The following is a 14,874-nucleotide window of genomic DNA, read 5'->3' as shown; positions in this document are numbered from 1 at the left end:
CGGAGGATTTTAAATTGGGTTTTTAAATCGGGTTTTAAGAATAATTTTAATTGCACAACTTTAAATATTGGTTTAATTTGGTTTTATCTGGTGGGGGGTTGTAAATATGTCTATGTTTTTAAATATGTTGTGAGCCGCCCTGAGTCCCGTTGGGAGAAGGGCGGGATATAAATCAAATAAAGATAAGATAAAAGAAAGATAATTGTTTTTACCTGTTTTTTTTATTATTCACTATCAGAGTCGCTTGAGATGGCAGCTATAGAAATTGAATAAATAAATCAATAAATATTAAGCCTTGGTGATGAAAGTTCATATGTATTTCTGGTTATTTATTTTAAAAGTGCTATGGGTTTCTCTCTCAAGGACAAACTGATCCTTAACCTAAATTACAGTGGTGCTGCCAAGCCTGTTTGCATTCTTTAGTGGATTTCCTTTCCAGTTCTTGTTGTTAATTGCGAAGTCGTGTCCCACCCATCGTGACCCCATGGACAGCGTTCCTCCAGGTCTTCCTGTCCTCTACCATCTTCTGGAGTCCATTTAAGCTCACGCCTACTGCTTCAGTGACTCCATCCAGCCACCTCATTCTCTGTCGTCCCCTTCTTCTATTGCCCTCAATCTTTCCCAGCATTAGGCCCTTCTCCAGTGACTCCTTCCTTCTCATTAGGTGGCCAAAGTACTTGAGTTTCAACTTCAGGATCTGGCCTTCTAAAGAGCAGTCGGGGTCGATCTCTTCTAGGACTGACCGGTTTGAACGCCTTGCAGTCCAAGGGACTCGCAGGAGTCTTCTCCAGCACCATAGTTCAAAGGCCTCAATTCTTTGTCGCTCAGTCTTTCTTATGGTCCAACTTTCACATCCATATATTGTAACTGGGAAAACCAGTTCTAGGGTTATACTAATAAGTTGTCTCTTTGGATGTATGTGGATAAGGTAGAATTTCAGAGTCAATATACTTATTGAATGTGTTCTGCTCTGGACTTGAAATGTTGGCTCTAATTGTTGCTTCATAGAACATTCTTGATCAAACTATGCTGTTAGATAATAAGCACTTCATATTCATCATTTGAGTGTACAGTTGTGATATGAGTCCTATTTTACACAAATTCCCATAACCTGGTGTTTTGTAGTACTGTTTATTAAGTATTGTCTTACGGTTTATTTTGGATTGTCCTTATCCAAGCAAGCTACCAACTAGCTCACAAATATTAGAATAAAGGCAATTATCATCCTACGTTTATCATCCAAAAGTTATGACTAGGACAGATTTTAAAGGCAAAAGAAATATTGGGCAGGGGAGGAATGTGATCATGGTCATTTCCTCAGAGTATTTAATAAGATTGCAGTACTTCTGACTCTACTTACAGAAATACGAGGGATGTTTTTTGGATACTGCTGGGATCTGCAAAAGCTAAATGTAAATATGAAGTAGGAGCCTTTCCTTTCAGTTAACTGATTCTTTTTGCTGGACATGCCACCATCTTTCTGTATTCCCAAACTGTTTTCCTTCCCAATGGCAGTTTTTTGGTTTGCCATCAAATTCAGTCATCCACAGTCTTACAGCTTACACAGGAGAATTAATCTTAAGATTCTTTGTACTTAGTTGACATTCTAAAATTGACAAAACCTCTTTCTGTAGGCATATGGCATAGAGCCTCATGTCTAAAATGCTTATCGCCTAACTCTAAATCAGGGGTCTTCAAACTTGGCCCTTTTATGACTTGTGGACTTCAACTCCTGGCTGAGGAATTCTGGGAGTTGAAGTCCACAAGTCATACAAGGACCAAGTTTGAAGACCCCTGCTCTAAATGTTAAGAGTCTTAGATGCTCTAGCCCAGTGGTTCTCAACCTGTGGGTCGGGACCCTATTTGGGGTCGATCGACCATTTCACGGGGGTCGCCAAGCAAGGCTGTCCGCCATTTTTTTTTGTCCGCCATTTTTTTTTGTCCGCCATTTTTTCCCCTTTTCGGGCGGGTGCCTTACCTCCCTTGGGCTGGGCCAGCTGGTGGTCGGCCTGCTCCGTCTCTGCCTCTTGCCAGCTACGCCTCGGCCGGCGCAGGGGGCGGAACCACGCATGTGCAGCACTCCCGGGCAGGGAAAATCCTCGACTTACGACCGGTTGGGTAGTCCTCGACTTACGACCAGTTTAGTCCTCGACTTACGACCGGTTGGGGTCGCGGCATTAAAAAGGTTGAGAACCACTGCTCTAGCCTCTGGTAAGAAATTGGAAGGAGATTTTTGATATTACTATTTTATCGGTGGTCTTTTGTTCCAAATATTTGCGATAGGGCTGTTTAACCAACATCCAATCTAATAAACAGCTTTTTGAAATTTAAGGAAAATATTCTTCTACTTAACACTTTCAGCATTTTATGAAGTTGTGTGGTCTAGGAGCAATAAGGTTGATCTGTGACAGCTAATTGGGTAAGCCCTTTTTTTGAATGTGCCCTATTACTTCAGAGGTTCCTTGCATTCAAGCAATCCTTGGAGAGTTTATAGAGCAATGGCCTGGAACTATATGCAACTGTGTACTCAGCCTTCTCTTTTTTGTTTACTAAGGGCAAGATTCCTTTGAGGCTAACCAAACTCTGTGATCCTTACAGTGTTACGTTAACACTTTTCCCCTGGTTTCTCTTCCCAAATAATGGTACCTTCTCAGTTAACCTAGTTTGTGATTCATGATTTTCCCATTGCTGGATTTGATGTTAGTGCTGAACAAAAAATATGTTAATGTGAGGTGTGGCCTTTGACTTTCTCAGATTTCTTTGTGGCCTGCAAAATAGTTGAAGCCATCTTGTTTTTAAACAATGCTAATTAATTTATCATTACATTGAAAATTAATTTGCATTGTTTAAAAATAAGATGGATGGGTTTTGCAGAATAGAAAAAAATCAGTTTAATTCTAAGTATAATACGTTCAACCAGAAGAGCTGGTCAGGTCCTTGGGGAGCGGAACCAGAAATGTTTAAAACTCAAATATAGATAACTAGTGCTGCCATCTGTCATAAATGGAAGTAGAGATGTGCAAGTATGTTTTTAGTTGAAAACAGCCATTTTGAATGTTGCAAGCATAAAAAAAAAAACTCGGCTATTTTGCGTGGCATCATCACATTTTGAGTGGGGCATGCTGAACACTTCTATCTTGAAAAGTTGCATCCTTCAATGGCCATTTTAATTGTTCCAGGCATGAATCAAAACACATGTGTTTTGAGAGTTTTGTCTGTGCGTGAAAGAGAATATTCCATTTCAGGCACAGCCATAAATGGACTGCTTTCTGTGAACAAATGGTCTAAAAATGAAAAAAATATTTCCTATATTCTCTGTGGCTAAGTGGGCTCCGAGAACACTAATGAAAACCATTAGTTACTCCTGCTGTGTGGCTAAAGCTGCTGGAAAAGTGTAAGTTTTTTTGAAACATAAAGGATACTTATTAAGAGTAATTCTGAGTGAGCCTTTCAGGTTCTTGTTTTGCTCATTACTTTTCAGTTGTGTCAGTAGTGTAGAAGTGCTCACTTTACTTACACTTTCTTCTGGAATGGTTTCAGCTTTACAAGTTTTGTTTTGCAGAGGGTTTTCCTCCCATTAGAGAAATCTACATTTCAAAATGTTTCCCTATTCTCAGATCTTATCTCACCTCTGCCTTGAATAGTTTTTGGCATCTGGAAGCACAGGGTACTGAGCAGAAAATGTTTCTTCCACTCTTGTGTGACCTATTTTGATGCCCTGGTGTTGAATCAGGTTACCTAATACAAACACCTAATATCCAAATTACATGCTGTTTATTTTTCAGGTTCACCTTTCCAGTTCAAGTTGTTCTTAAAGTGTGGCTTTTGATACTTCAGGACAGACTTTCTTTTTAGAGCTTTTCAGTGTGATTTCCTCCCCCCCCCCCACGTTTATGCCTCTGATCAATGAAGGCCTTGTAAATGTAGAGAAATATAAGAAGGTAGAGATGTGAGTTTAATCTCTCACAAGATTAAAGGCATTTATTTAACACTAGTGCGTCTTGTTAGCAAATAAAAATCTATGATGCAAACTTCTTGCCAAGCCGGATCTTCCTGCCTATCAGAAAATAACTCTTTAGTCGCTGGGCTGATTTCCAGTTAGGTATGGCCATTCTTTGCCATAAGGTTAGAACAACTAGTTAAGAATACCCTTTGGATGGAGGAGGGCAGAAATGCTTGTATTGTTAAGTAAAATGCTCATGCTGTTCCCTTGAGTAAGTAAAATACCTCTGCATATTGTTACAGAACAGTGGGGTGGAATCCCACCTAGAGAATAACACAACATATTGGTCTTGATTCTCAAGTTGGGGGGGGGGCTGCCTTCCTCTAACTCCACCCCATCCTTTCCTGGGAAGATCATTAAGGATGCTAATGCTCTTGCTTTCCAGCTGCTGAGTTGTGAAGTAAGGCTCCCAGGTGAACACAATTCCTCTAGGAGGCTTTAACTAGCCTTGCAAGAGCCTGCAATAATTGCACCATATACACCAAGCCAGTTTGGGTGTCTGTGATTGAAACGGTTGCAGTGTCTAGATTTTTCAGAGTAAAACAAAGAGGAAGAAGCTTGTGGGTTACATATTGAACAAGCTGGTGAGTCTCAAGTAGAAAGAATCACTTTTTAGCAGTGGTGCACCAGGAATTTGTTAACTTAACCTGTATCTTTTGGGTAATGTGTGTATTGCTGGATTGCATATTTTATACTGTAGCTGGAAATTGAATTAATCGATGGAAACAGAAGACTACATAGAGAGAAGGATATAAATTAGTCTGTGTAGAGATGTGTTTTCTTAGTACACAGATGAAGCAAATCTTGGACCTGGAAAATCTGTTTTCTGCTTCTGCATACAGTACCTTTTTGCTAGACCTTTAAGCTATTGCTTTAACTTCCCTGTTTCCTGATGTTCCTGTGCTTTGTGTTCCTTGCTGACTAGTACGTACAAAAATCAGATTTATTACATTGATTATTTAAAGTTCCTTTTACCTCAGAGGAAAAAAAAACCTAGGAATTCTGCAGAAGTGCCACCACAAAAGATGTAAATGGGAAAGGAGTTGATGTCATTTTAAAACTGCACTATGCACTGAGGATGCTGCTTAATGTGAATTGAACAAGCAGGTGGGAAGAGCTTGTCTATGAGAAGAAAAGTAGAGACGGAACACATCGATTCTTGGAAAAAAATCTGTTGAGGTCTTCTCCATTTGAAATGGCTTTCCTTTTTCCCTTTCTGCAGATTGTGTGTTTTGACGTAGAGAATTGCTCCTCACCAACTAGTACTATGGATGTTTTCAACAGGAACATAAATTTTGATGCCCTCTTCAAGTTCTCCCACATGTGAGTACCTGTTGCCAGCTTAATCTTATTGTGAGAGGATTTAGTTTCTTTCTTGATGTTTAGGAACAGAGGTGTGAGGTTAGGTGACAAGGCTGGCAGGACCTGGGTCGCTGGAGCCAGACCACCTCAAGTTTTTCTGCTTTCTTGAGAAAAGACTGTGGATTGAAATCATCTACTCTGATTATCAGTTGAACACGATGAGGAAAACAGTATTTCCACATACCTATCAATAACATGAAACTTTCTAAACCTGCTTCTGAACCAGTTCAGGAGACCCTGTTCTGCATAGAACTGAATCTTATAAAATCCTGCTTTGCTGATTTGCCCAATCTATCATCTTTTAAAACTTCTGTGGATGTTACCCAGGTTTCTGTGGAACCTGTGTTACAAATGTAATGCACAAGTTATCGGTACATCCGTTGCTTTTCTTGGTAACCAGATTGCACGTTGCAGAGTAAAATCCTGGCTTATCTCATATTTCTTTTCAATAATGCCAATGGGTTTCACATAGAGCCCAGTAATATTCATAGAAACTTAAAATGGATGTTTTTCCCCCCCTGAATATCTAAATAGGAAACATACAAGTTAAACTACAGTAACAAAAAACATGGAAAAGGTTACTTGGACTGGCTGGGAAATAATCTAACTAGTTTACTTTGTGATAACGAGATGTTGACTGAGCTTGTCCTTTATGGTAGCTTTTTGTGAAAGTGTTCATTATATGTTCTCAGAATTCCCAGTTTGCCACCAGCCCCAGAGGTTGAGGATCCAAGTTACAGATCTTAGGGCAGACAATTGTAGGGGAAGGTAGTTCAAGTAAATATTTAATGTAAGATGATCTCAAGGAACTATTTAGTGAGTAGTATTACTGGATTATTGAAGTCCATGGGGAACTTTGTTTAAACTGCAGCTGGAAAAACATTTGGATCAAGGACATTTAAATTTTGTCCAAGTCAGTCTACTTTTCCAAGGAGGGCAGAGCTATTCAAAATGGCTCCTGATTTAAGGGATATATTGTTCCGTAGCCTGTTGCCAGACTGATGTGCTGTCCAAGTCAGAACTGTACATCCCTGTACATTCACACTGCATTTCTCTACGACCAGACCCCTCAGGTTTTTCTAACCATCCTAAAAACCTTCATACCTTTGGTAAATACTTGGTCCCCTCTGGAAGCAGTATTTCAGCACTAGAGATTCTGAAGTAAGGAATTCTTAATGCTGGTGTCAAGAAAATGTAAGCTTTTTCTGAAGCAGGTTAGATAATATTGACTCTGTGTAGTTTGTGATATGGCTAGGAACTGGCAAAGGGTCAATTTGGGAATTGCCGTGCTTCTAAGTATTGTGTAACAGAGGTGAATTTTCTTCCATCCTTATAGCTCTGCATCAACTCAGCAGCACCTGAAGAAGGTCTATGCCAGCTTTGCATTATGTATGTTCCTAGCGGCAGCTGGTGCTTATGTCAATGTGGTAACTCAGCTGGTGCAGGTAAGAATTTTAAGGCATTTCTCTGTGGCAGATATATATAAGCTGAAGGTCCTCTTGGTTATTGAGGGCTAAATGCCAGCAGGAAGGCTGCAAAACAGTACATCCCAGCTTGTGGAAATAAACAGGACTACATCCTTTTGAGTGGTTCTCAACTGGTGCTTCGCGACTAGATGGCATATCCAGTGAAATGTTAAGCCTTTTAAACTTTCCACAAACATATCCTAACAAAAAGTCTCTAAATAAAGAAATGTTCTCAGACAGACTCAGAGGTCTTTGTTTCTGTTTGAAAGAGCTTTTTGTTTCTCTTGTGAAACTCAAGTGAGAAGTGGGACAGTAAGATAAGCCCAACGTTAGTGGGGAATTTAGGAATTCCGGTGAGGAGGCTGAAGAAACCGATCTCATTCGGTCAATTAGATGGGCCCGTCGCAGGGGGACGCCAGCCACGCTTGCCACACTGCCAGTCCAACTACCATAGGGCATCACGTAGAGACTATAACATTTGTAGTGACCCCTGGCATGGAATGCCCCCTTATTCTGGACATGGCATGGCTAACCCAATGGAACCCGCAGGTGGACTGGAGGACAGGAGAACTCAGGTTCCCAAATGGAAAAGCAACAAGGAGCCCAACTCAACCCCACACCGGTGGAAGCCCCTCCGAGAAAGCCGCAGTGGGGGGGGGAGAAGGAGTTGCAAGGCATCCCAGAGGAATATAGAGACCTAGTTGAAGTATTCAGCGGGGGAAAATCTGATGAGCTGCCTCCTGATCGGCCCACAGATTGCTCCATCGAGATCCACCCAGGCGCAAAGTTACCCAAAACCAAACTGTATTCCATGAGCCCACAAGAATTGGAGGAGATGCAGAAGTTCATAGACAAAAAACTTAGAAAGGGGGTTTATCCAGCCGGCCCCGTATTGCTCAGAGTCCTGCTCAGAGTCCTGCAAGAGTGAAAATTTCTCCACCAACAGAATCATTTGTTAATGTTTACTTTAAAGCCAAGCCCTACAGTAGTTAATAAAGTTTCAATTCTGAGAACGGTGTTCTGGAATCCATTTCAGATTTGGATATATCTTTGGGCCTCATATCCCATTTGCAGAGCAGAATTGTTACAGATTTCACTGGGGCTTATAAAATTGTCATAGAGTAATGGGAAACTGATGAAAATCTAGCTGTGTATTTAAAATATTTAAGATTGAAAGCATTCATGATTTAAGTAAAAACTGTCTGAATAGTAACAGAATTCCTCTTCCAAGAAACCAGCAATGCACAATACTGATTCCTTGCTTCCCTTCAAAAATCTGCACAGGGAACAAGTTCCGATGACCTGAATTTTCTTTAAAGGAGTGGGAAATGCAGCAAATGGACTTCAAATTGAACTGGCTCTTTCCTTTGACCAGACTGTGTTAAATCTCTGTCTTTCCCACTTTGTTTTGCAGTTTGGACTGCTGACTGGCCTGGGAGCATTAGGCCTTATGATTTGGTTGATGGCCACACCCCACAGCCGAGAAACCGAAGAGAAACGTCTGGCTATCCTGGCAGGCTTTGCTTTCCTCACTGGTACGTGCGGCTGGAGAAGCGAGAGCTGAAGGGAGCAGCAGGCAGTTAATACACATGTGCAACTGTGGAATTTCCATAAGCAAGAAAGACATTTTTAGCTGCTTCCTCTTGGCTGGGAGCTTTGCTGTGTAAGGGATGAAACGGTGCCATCAAGGCCACCAGAGGACCTGGCAGAATGGCAGTGATTATGGGGGGAGGGGGGGAAGCACTGGGCAGAGTTTACTTCAGGCATTAATGCTGCTGCCTAATGTCACACTACAGCCGAATGGCGCTTGTGTAGTCCTGTGTCTGAAAAGGAAGCCAAAAGGTTTTCCAGCCCAAAGGAAGAAAGGCAGCACCGAATGCTCTAAAACGAGGGATCCCTCCCTTGGGAATATATCTGAAATAACATAGAGCACCTTGTGACTTTCTGAATGTTTTTTGTGTGGCGTTTTTGCACCTCTTGTAGTCTTTTATGAGAGGAATGCCTGGGTAATCCATAACTTGTTTCTTTTAAATATGTTCACGTAACGAATGGGAAAAAATGATGGTGTGTGCATGTGCATGAGTGAGAAACATGTCTCTGAGTCTACATTCCTCTTCCAGGAGTCAACCTGGGTCCTCTACTGGAGATGTGCATTGCCATCAACCCCAGGTAAGGGGAAACTCAGCAGCTGCTCTGTTCTTTGCCACTTTTCACTTTGAAAGTGAGAAGCAAACATCCCGCTCACTAGTAATGGGGTGGGGCCCATTTGGGGCTGTTGCTAAACTCTTCCCATTGAAGCATCCAGATCCTTTCAAAGACTTTAAAAGTCAAAACCCTTTGAATATTTCTGGAGCACGTTCTGTTAATTCATAGTTCTGAGTCCTTCCTTCCATCCATCTCCTTAGGCATTCATTCTTGTCCCTTCCCTCCCTACAGCATCATCCCAACTGCTTTCCTGGGCACAGCAGTGATCTTCAGCTGCTTCTCCCTGAGTGCTCTCTTTGCTAAGCGCCGTGCCTACTTGTATCTAGGGGGTAAGCAGCAGCAGCTGCAGCAGCAGCAACCATTGTCCACTACATTTGAGGAGTCTGGGTTCATTTTTGTTCATTGTGTTTCTGCTTTTTTTTTTTTCTTTTCTTCAGGCGTCCTTTTCTCTGGCCTGTTCTTGATGCTGCTGTTCTCCCTGGTCAATATTTTCCTGGGCTCAACTTGGCTCTTCACGGTGAGTGGCTGCTGTTTTCAGGGTCCGTCAGCTTGAAAGTTGATAGCAACACAAGCCCCTGCAGCAAATCCGCCCTTTTGGACACAGAACTGGCAAGCCTACTGGGAGCAGCTGTTCAGATGTTCCCGGCTTCCCTTTTAGTTTATTATTAGAAGAGCAAGATGATTTGAGGATGTATACAGATTGCGGTATTTTGCATTGCATTCTTTAATTATGGCTGCAGATGAGTAATTATCCAAACATCTGATTATACAGAAACCTCTGGCATTGGAAAGCACCTTCTGTGAGCTTTTAGGTATTCTGAAGGGTTTTTTTTTTCAGGTATTTTATTGGATGCAATGTTTAGATATACAAAATAACTAGAAAGTTACTGTCAGAAACAAAAATGGAATTAATGCTGACATTGTGAATAATGAATTCATTGCTTGATGCCACATTCTGCTCTAATTCATGAAGAGATCTGGCTCTGAATATATTGAAGCTGGGAGCTAACACAGAATCACTTCGGGCTCTTAGTAGGTTGCAGCAGGGCCAGCCTATGCCATTGGAGTTATTTTGCCTAATTCAGAGGTCACCAACCTTTTCAAGCTGGTGACCCAGAGGGAAAGGGAGCAGCTGGGAAACTTGCGCGTGTGCGTGCGAAACGGGGCCACGCGCAGCCACACGGCATGAGAGGCCCCTTTTGCCTAGGCGTGCAGGCGCTAGCCGCCACTAGTCCCTTGCGCATGTGCAAATGGGCCGCACAACCTGCACGGGGCTAGTGCCCCCATTTGTGCATGCGCACAGGCGCTGGGTGCTACCGCTACCCCCCGCATACATGCACAAACAGGCCACAAAACTTGCACGGCACTAGTGGTCCACATTTGCGCATGCGCACAGGCACTAGCCGCCGCTGCTGCTAGGCCCCGTTTGTGCATGTGTGCAGGTGCTAGCCACTGCCAGCTCCATGTACAGGCGCAAATGGGTCTGCAGGCGCTAGTGTGAGTGGGTGGGTGTGCATGCACTGGTCAGCCTGTCCTGTGGCCCATTGGCTACCCCTGGTCTAATTGGTTTTCTTCCTCCTCCAGGCTAATCTCTACATTGGACTTATGGTTATGTGTGGCTTTGTGCTGTTTGATACTCAGCTCATCATTGAGAAGGCTGAGAATGGAGACAAGGACTATATCTGGTGAGTGTGTTTGTGACAAGCCTAGGGCTAGGCAAGAGAAGTGGAGAGGAAGGAGCTGCCACATATGATAAGGGTTTACAAGTGAGGAGAGTAAACAGGAGACATAGACGAGCTTCTCTCTTGGGTTCAAAATAAAAGAGACTTCGCTTGGAGGAAAGCAGGGAGGCTAAAAGCATTATGGTAGAAAAAGCCAGAGTTAAATATGGAAGCAAAATCTCAAATGAACTCTGGCCATAGAAGATGGTACATTGTTGATTATGAATAAAACAATAGAGCGGAGAAGAGGCTCTGGCAAAGCCTCCCATTTGTAAGTTTAGGATATAACTTGATGTACAACCTTTTTCTCTTTGTGCCAGGCACTGCGTGGATCTTTTCCTGGATTTTGTTAACATCTTCCGGGAGCTCATGGTCATCTTGGGCATGAACGAGGTAGGTCTGCATGCATGGGGCCGTCTCTGATGCACGTCCATTAGGATGCACCATTTCCCACAAAGACAAGCAAGAAGCCCCAAGATAGTGGTGGCGAACCGATGGCACGGGTGGCATTCAGAGCCCTCTCTGTGGGCACCCACGCCCTCGCCCCAGTCCTAGCCCTTCAGCGGGGTTTTATAAAACCTTTTCGCTTCAGGCCTCCGCTGCCGTGTGCAAAAAAAAAAAAGTTTAATCGGTCAATTTCAACTTCTCGCAGGGAAAAAAAGATCTTGCAAAGTTGGAATTGATTGATTGAACTTTTTAGTCCCACCCAGTCTGCCATTACCACCACAGCCACGTCCACCCAATGGGCCACACCCAGCCAATGGGCCACATCCACCCAGCACCCAACGATGCATAAGTGGGTTTTGGGTTGCAGTTTGGGCACTCAGTCTCTAAAAGGTTCGCCATCACTGCCCTAAGAGTTCAAGTGCAGGGTGTTTCCATTGAGAGGCAGATGCTTTGGGAGAGAAACTTACTTCTGCTTGATAAAAGCAGGTGACTTTTCTAAGCAAACCTACCTGGAACGCCCCCATTTCTTTTCAGCACGTCATCTTTTTTACTTCACATTAATAGGACCATTATAGTAAATGCTTTTAGCTGGTACCTTCTCCTGTAGGCTCATGTATGAAATATAAGCCCGAAAGGAAAGCGGAAGCTTTACAAAAATGGGGAGGACTTTTTTAAAATAAAAAAATAATTTAAAATATAAGCTCAGAAAAAAGAAAGAGCTGAATAATACATTGAAGAATAAGTCATCACAGATGAGTCAAATGAAAGCTTGGTCCATATGCATAATGAGCCGTGCAGGAAGTGAAAGACAGAGCATAGGGATGAAGGTTTATTAAGAGTAGGGAATGAAGATGGAGGGACTGAGGAGTAGGAAGGCTTGGTTCCATGCAAGGTAGTGAGAGGAAAAACTGATGGAGATGGCATGTTATCAATGTGAAGTTAATCTTCCATGGCAGCTGGGCCATTCTGGAAACAGACACTACCTTTGTCCCAAAGCCATGTTTCAAAGTCCCTCTTCCCCACAGCCCTGCCCCGTCCTAGCTTCAGGCTTCATTGCTTGCTCATTCAACAAGGAAGAACTATTTGCAACTTGTACTTTCATACTATTTTCAGGATGGCACATTTAAAAAAATTGTGTAAGAATTAAGGGAGAGTGGGTGGGAACTTCAAGCTGTGATCTAGGTGAGCAAATACCACTTGTTACAAAATGTCCTTTAGTAATTAAGATGCCCTTGGTTCATCACCTCTTTTCATCCAAGTGATCACCCGATTTCTCCATTGGTTAGCAGAATTGGGTGTATATTGTTGCACCAGCATTCTAACCTAGAAGCCAGGAAATGTCTCTTAACTGGCATGGGATCCCAATCCAGGTCATTGTGTCCAGGAGCTCCGAGCATTGACAGTGAGTTTTGTTTCTTTCAGAACAAGAAGAAAAAAGAAAAATAAAGTAAAACCAGATGCCTGCGTGGAGATTCCTGTTTCTTACCCCCCCCCTTTTCCTCTTTCTTTCTTGCTTCCATCCAACTTGATCTGCATTAAAGGTGACCCCGGTTCTTCTGTGTGAATGAGAAGCATCTGTGACATTTTCATACTTTGTGGAAATTGGATTTTTTTTTCCTTGGTTTTTGAGCCTCTTGAAAAAGCTAATTGGCTGATTCTAATGCTGGAGTCTGGCTTTGCCCCACTTCTACATAAACAAATATCCCACTTCCCTCTTCTGATCATCAGAGGCCGAGTTCATATCTGTATTGTTGGTAAATGACCTGGCAGTTTTCACTGGGGTAGCTTAAGTCCCTTCCATTTTTCTATTCACCTCCGATTGCATTCAAATTTTAGTGAGAGCAGAGCAGGGGCGAAATTGCCTCTTGCTGGTGTTGATGATGCTCTGAAATTGCTGTTGAAATATTTGCCTGATAACTAGGCTGACCTGTCTACAGGGGTTTTAAAGAGATGGATGTTGCTCAACTTACTTCCTCTAGGATGGCTGGAGGGGGGAGAGGGAGGAAAGAAAGATGCAAAGCTACAAACTCTAGTTGTAGATTGAAAAACTCCAACATATTGGAGAGCCACTATGATCTGATCCATCATGCTAGGTCCCCCCACCTTCATTTTGCCACCGGTTAGCAAAAACTAACTTGTGCAAGTGAGAAATTGTTGTCTGGCACTCATCTCAGTTTTTAACAACTGCTGACAGGTTTTTTTTTTTTTGTTGTTGTTTGTGTGTTTGTCTTTAGATAGGTGTCAGTGTGGTAAGGTCTGGTCTGATTTAATTGCATTCCTGATATTTAATTATTTGAGTTTGCTGAGGAGGAGGAGGAGGATGAACCCAGTACCTTGAACTATTAATGGGACTGAGCAACCTGGGTCAGCAAGATGTCAGGGTGACATGTGGCTGCCTTTTCCTTTTTAACCTCTGGGAATGAATCCTACAGCAAATGGGTTGGAGGGAATTGGCTGGATATTGTATAATGGGAACGGTATTCCTACATCCTGGAGAAACTGGGATCGGTGCACTTGGTATTAAAAATGGCTCCCTCTACATGCCCATTAAGCTTTCCTTGCAGCTAACCAGATAACGTTTCTCCTGTTCTTCTCGGCATCTGAAGCCAGGCTCCAGTTTTGCTTGCTTGAGAAAACAAATTTTTTTTTACTTCCTCCGTTCTTCATCCCTCCTTCCCCCTTGGAATAGTGCCAAGAACTAAACTGCAAGAATCTACTTCATAGAGACCTTGTCTAACAGGGTTTAATAGAGTAAGCTCTGTCGCTCTTTGGATGGCCAGCCCTGGCTGCATTCTTTAGCCGCCTACTGTGAAGAGACAGGGTTTTTGAACAACAACAACAACAACAAAAAAGGTGTTTTGATTCAAATAAAATTTACATTGTCTTGCTTTGTATGGGAAAAAATATTAAAAAATCCTCAAACTTTACCACGTATCGGTTTTATTTTCATCAAGACTGTTTCAATCAGCTTCTAGTTGCTTGGAAATTATGGTAGTGAATTTCAGGTCCTTGGGAAAACTCAACTTGTTTCAGCATTCCCCCCCCTCCCATTTTCCCTTCAGAATCCTGCTTTGCTCAAACGGCTGTTACCTTGTTGCCGAAAAGGTCTCCAAAGGAAACCAACCTGCTTGCAACCTTGGTCACCAAGCTTGGCACTTACTGGATGGTGATGCAAGGGCTGTGCAATGCAGTGATGCTGTTTACACTTTGGATCACTAGGCGGTGCCAAGGATCTGCAGAGCCGCTGAAGCAGAAAAAAAATGCCCTTTTGCCATTCTGACAATAATGCTGTTGTGCCAAGCTTTATTTTTTTTGGGGATGCCTTCACTGGAAGCTTAAGCTTTTGTAGGACTCCTGTTGAGTCCCTGGATGTATGTCAAGATTTCTTGTTCCCCTTCCAGTGCAACCTGCCTTCTGTAAGCTTAAGCTAATTACAGAGCTGTGATCTAGGGCAAATGTCAACATCTCTGCAATTAGCCGAGGTCTGTAGGAAGCTGGTGGCTCAAGTACTTTAAACCAGCAGGTTTGCCCATTCCTATCCATGCCAGGCGATCAAACCGGTCAGTCCTAGAGGAGATTCAACCCTGACTGCTCTTTAGAAGGCCAGATCCTGAAGTTGAAACTCAAGTACTTTGGCCACCTAATGAGAAGGAAGGACTCACTGGAGAAG

At 42.8% G+C, this 14,874-nt stretch overlaps 1 protein-coding gene across 1 annotated transcript in view; it reads left to right on the top strand.

Annotated features, from left to right (window-relative positions):
• Positions 1 to 11,208, top strand: part of TMBIM6 (transmembrane BAX inhibitor motif containing 6) — a 15,232-nt gene extending 4,024 nt beyond the window's left edge. The window contains exons 2-9 of the mRNA XM_015819924.1: positions 5,226 to 5,326; positions 6,702 to 6,810; positions 8,246 to 8,366; positions 8,952 to 9,000; positions 9,268 to 9,365; positions 9,474 to 9,553; positions 10,621 to 10,721; positions 11,078 to 11,208. Of these exons, the coding sequence (XP_015675410.1) occupies positions 5,271 to 5,326; positions 6,702 to 6,810; positions 8,246 to 8,366; positions 8,952 to 9,000; positions 9,268 to 9,365; positions 9,474 to 9,553; positions 10,621 to 10,721; positions 11,078 to 11,180 (717 nt within the window). The 5' untranslated portion in view covers positions 5,226 to 5,270 and the 3' untranslated portion in view covers positions 11,181 to 11,208. The remainder of the gene's footprint in view (positions 1 to 5,225; positions 5,327 to 6,701; positions 6,811 to 8,245; positions 8,367 to 8,951; positions 9,001 to 9,267; positions 9,366 to 9,473; positions 9,554 to 10,620; positions 10,722 to 11,077) is intronic.
• The last annotated feature ends 3,666 nt before the right edge of the window (positions 11,209 to 14,874 follow it).

This window comes from Protobothrops mucrosquamatus, unplaced genomic scaffold, assembly GCF_001527695.2.
Source record: "Protobothrops mucrosquamatus isolate PMUCROS unplaced genomic scaffold, P.Mucros_1.0 scaffold1019, whole genome shotgun sequence".
Taxonomy (NCBI): Eukaryota; Metazoa; Chordata; class Lepidosauria; order Squamata; family Viperidae; genus Protobothrops; species Protobothrops mucrosquamatus.
Note: the sequence above shows the minus strand (reverse complement) of the source record. Positions and strands in the feature narration are given on the sequence as shown.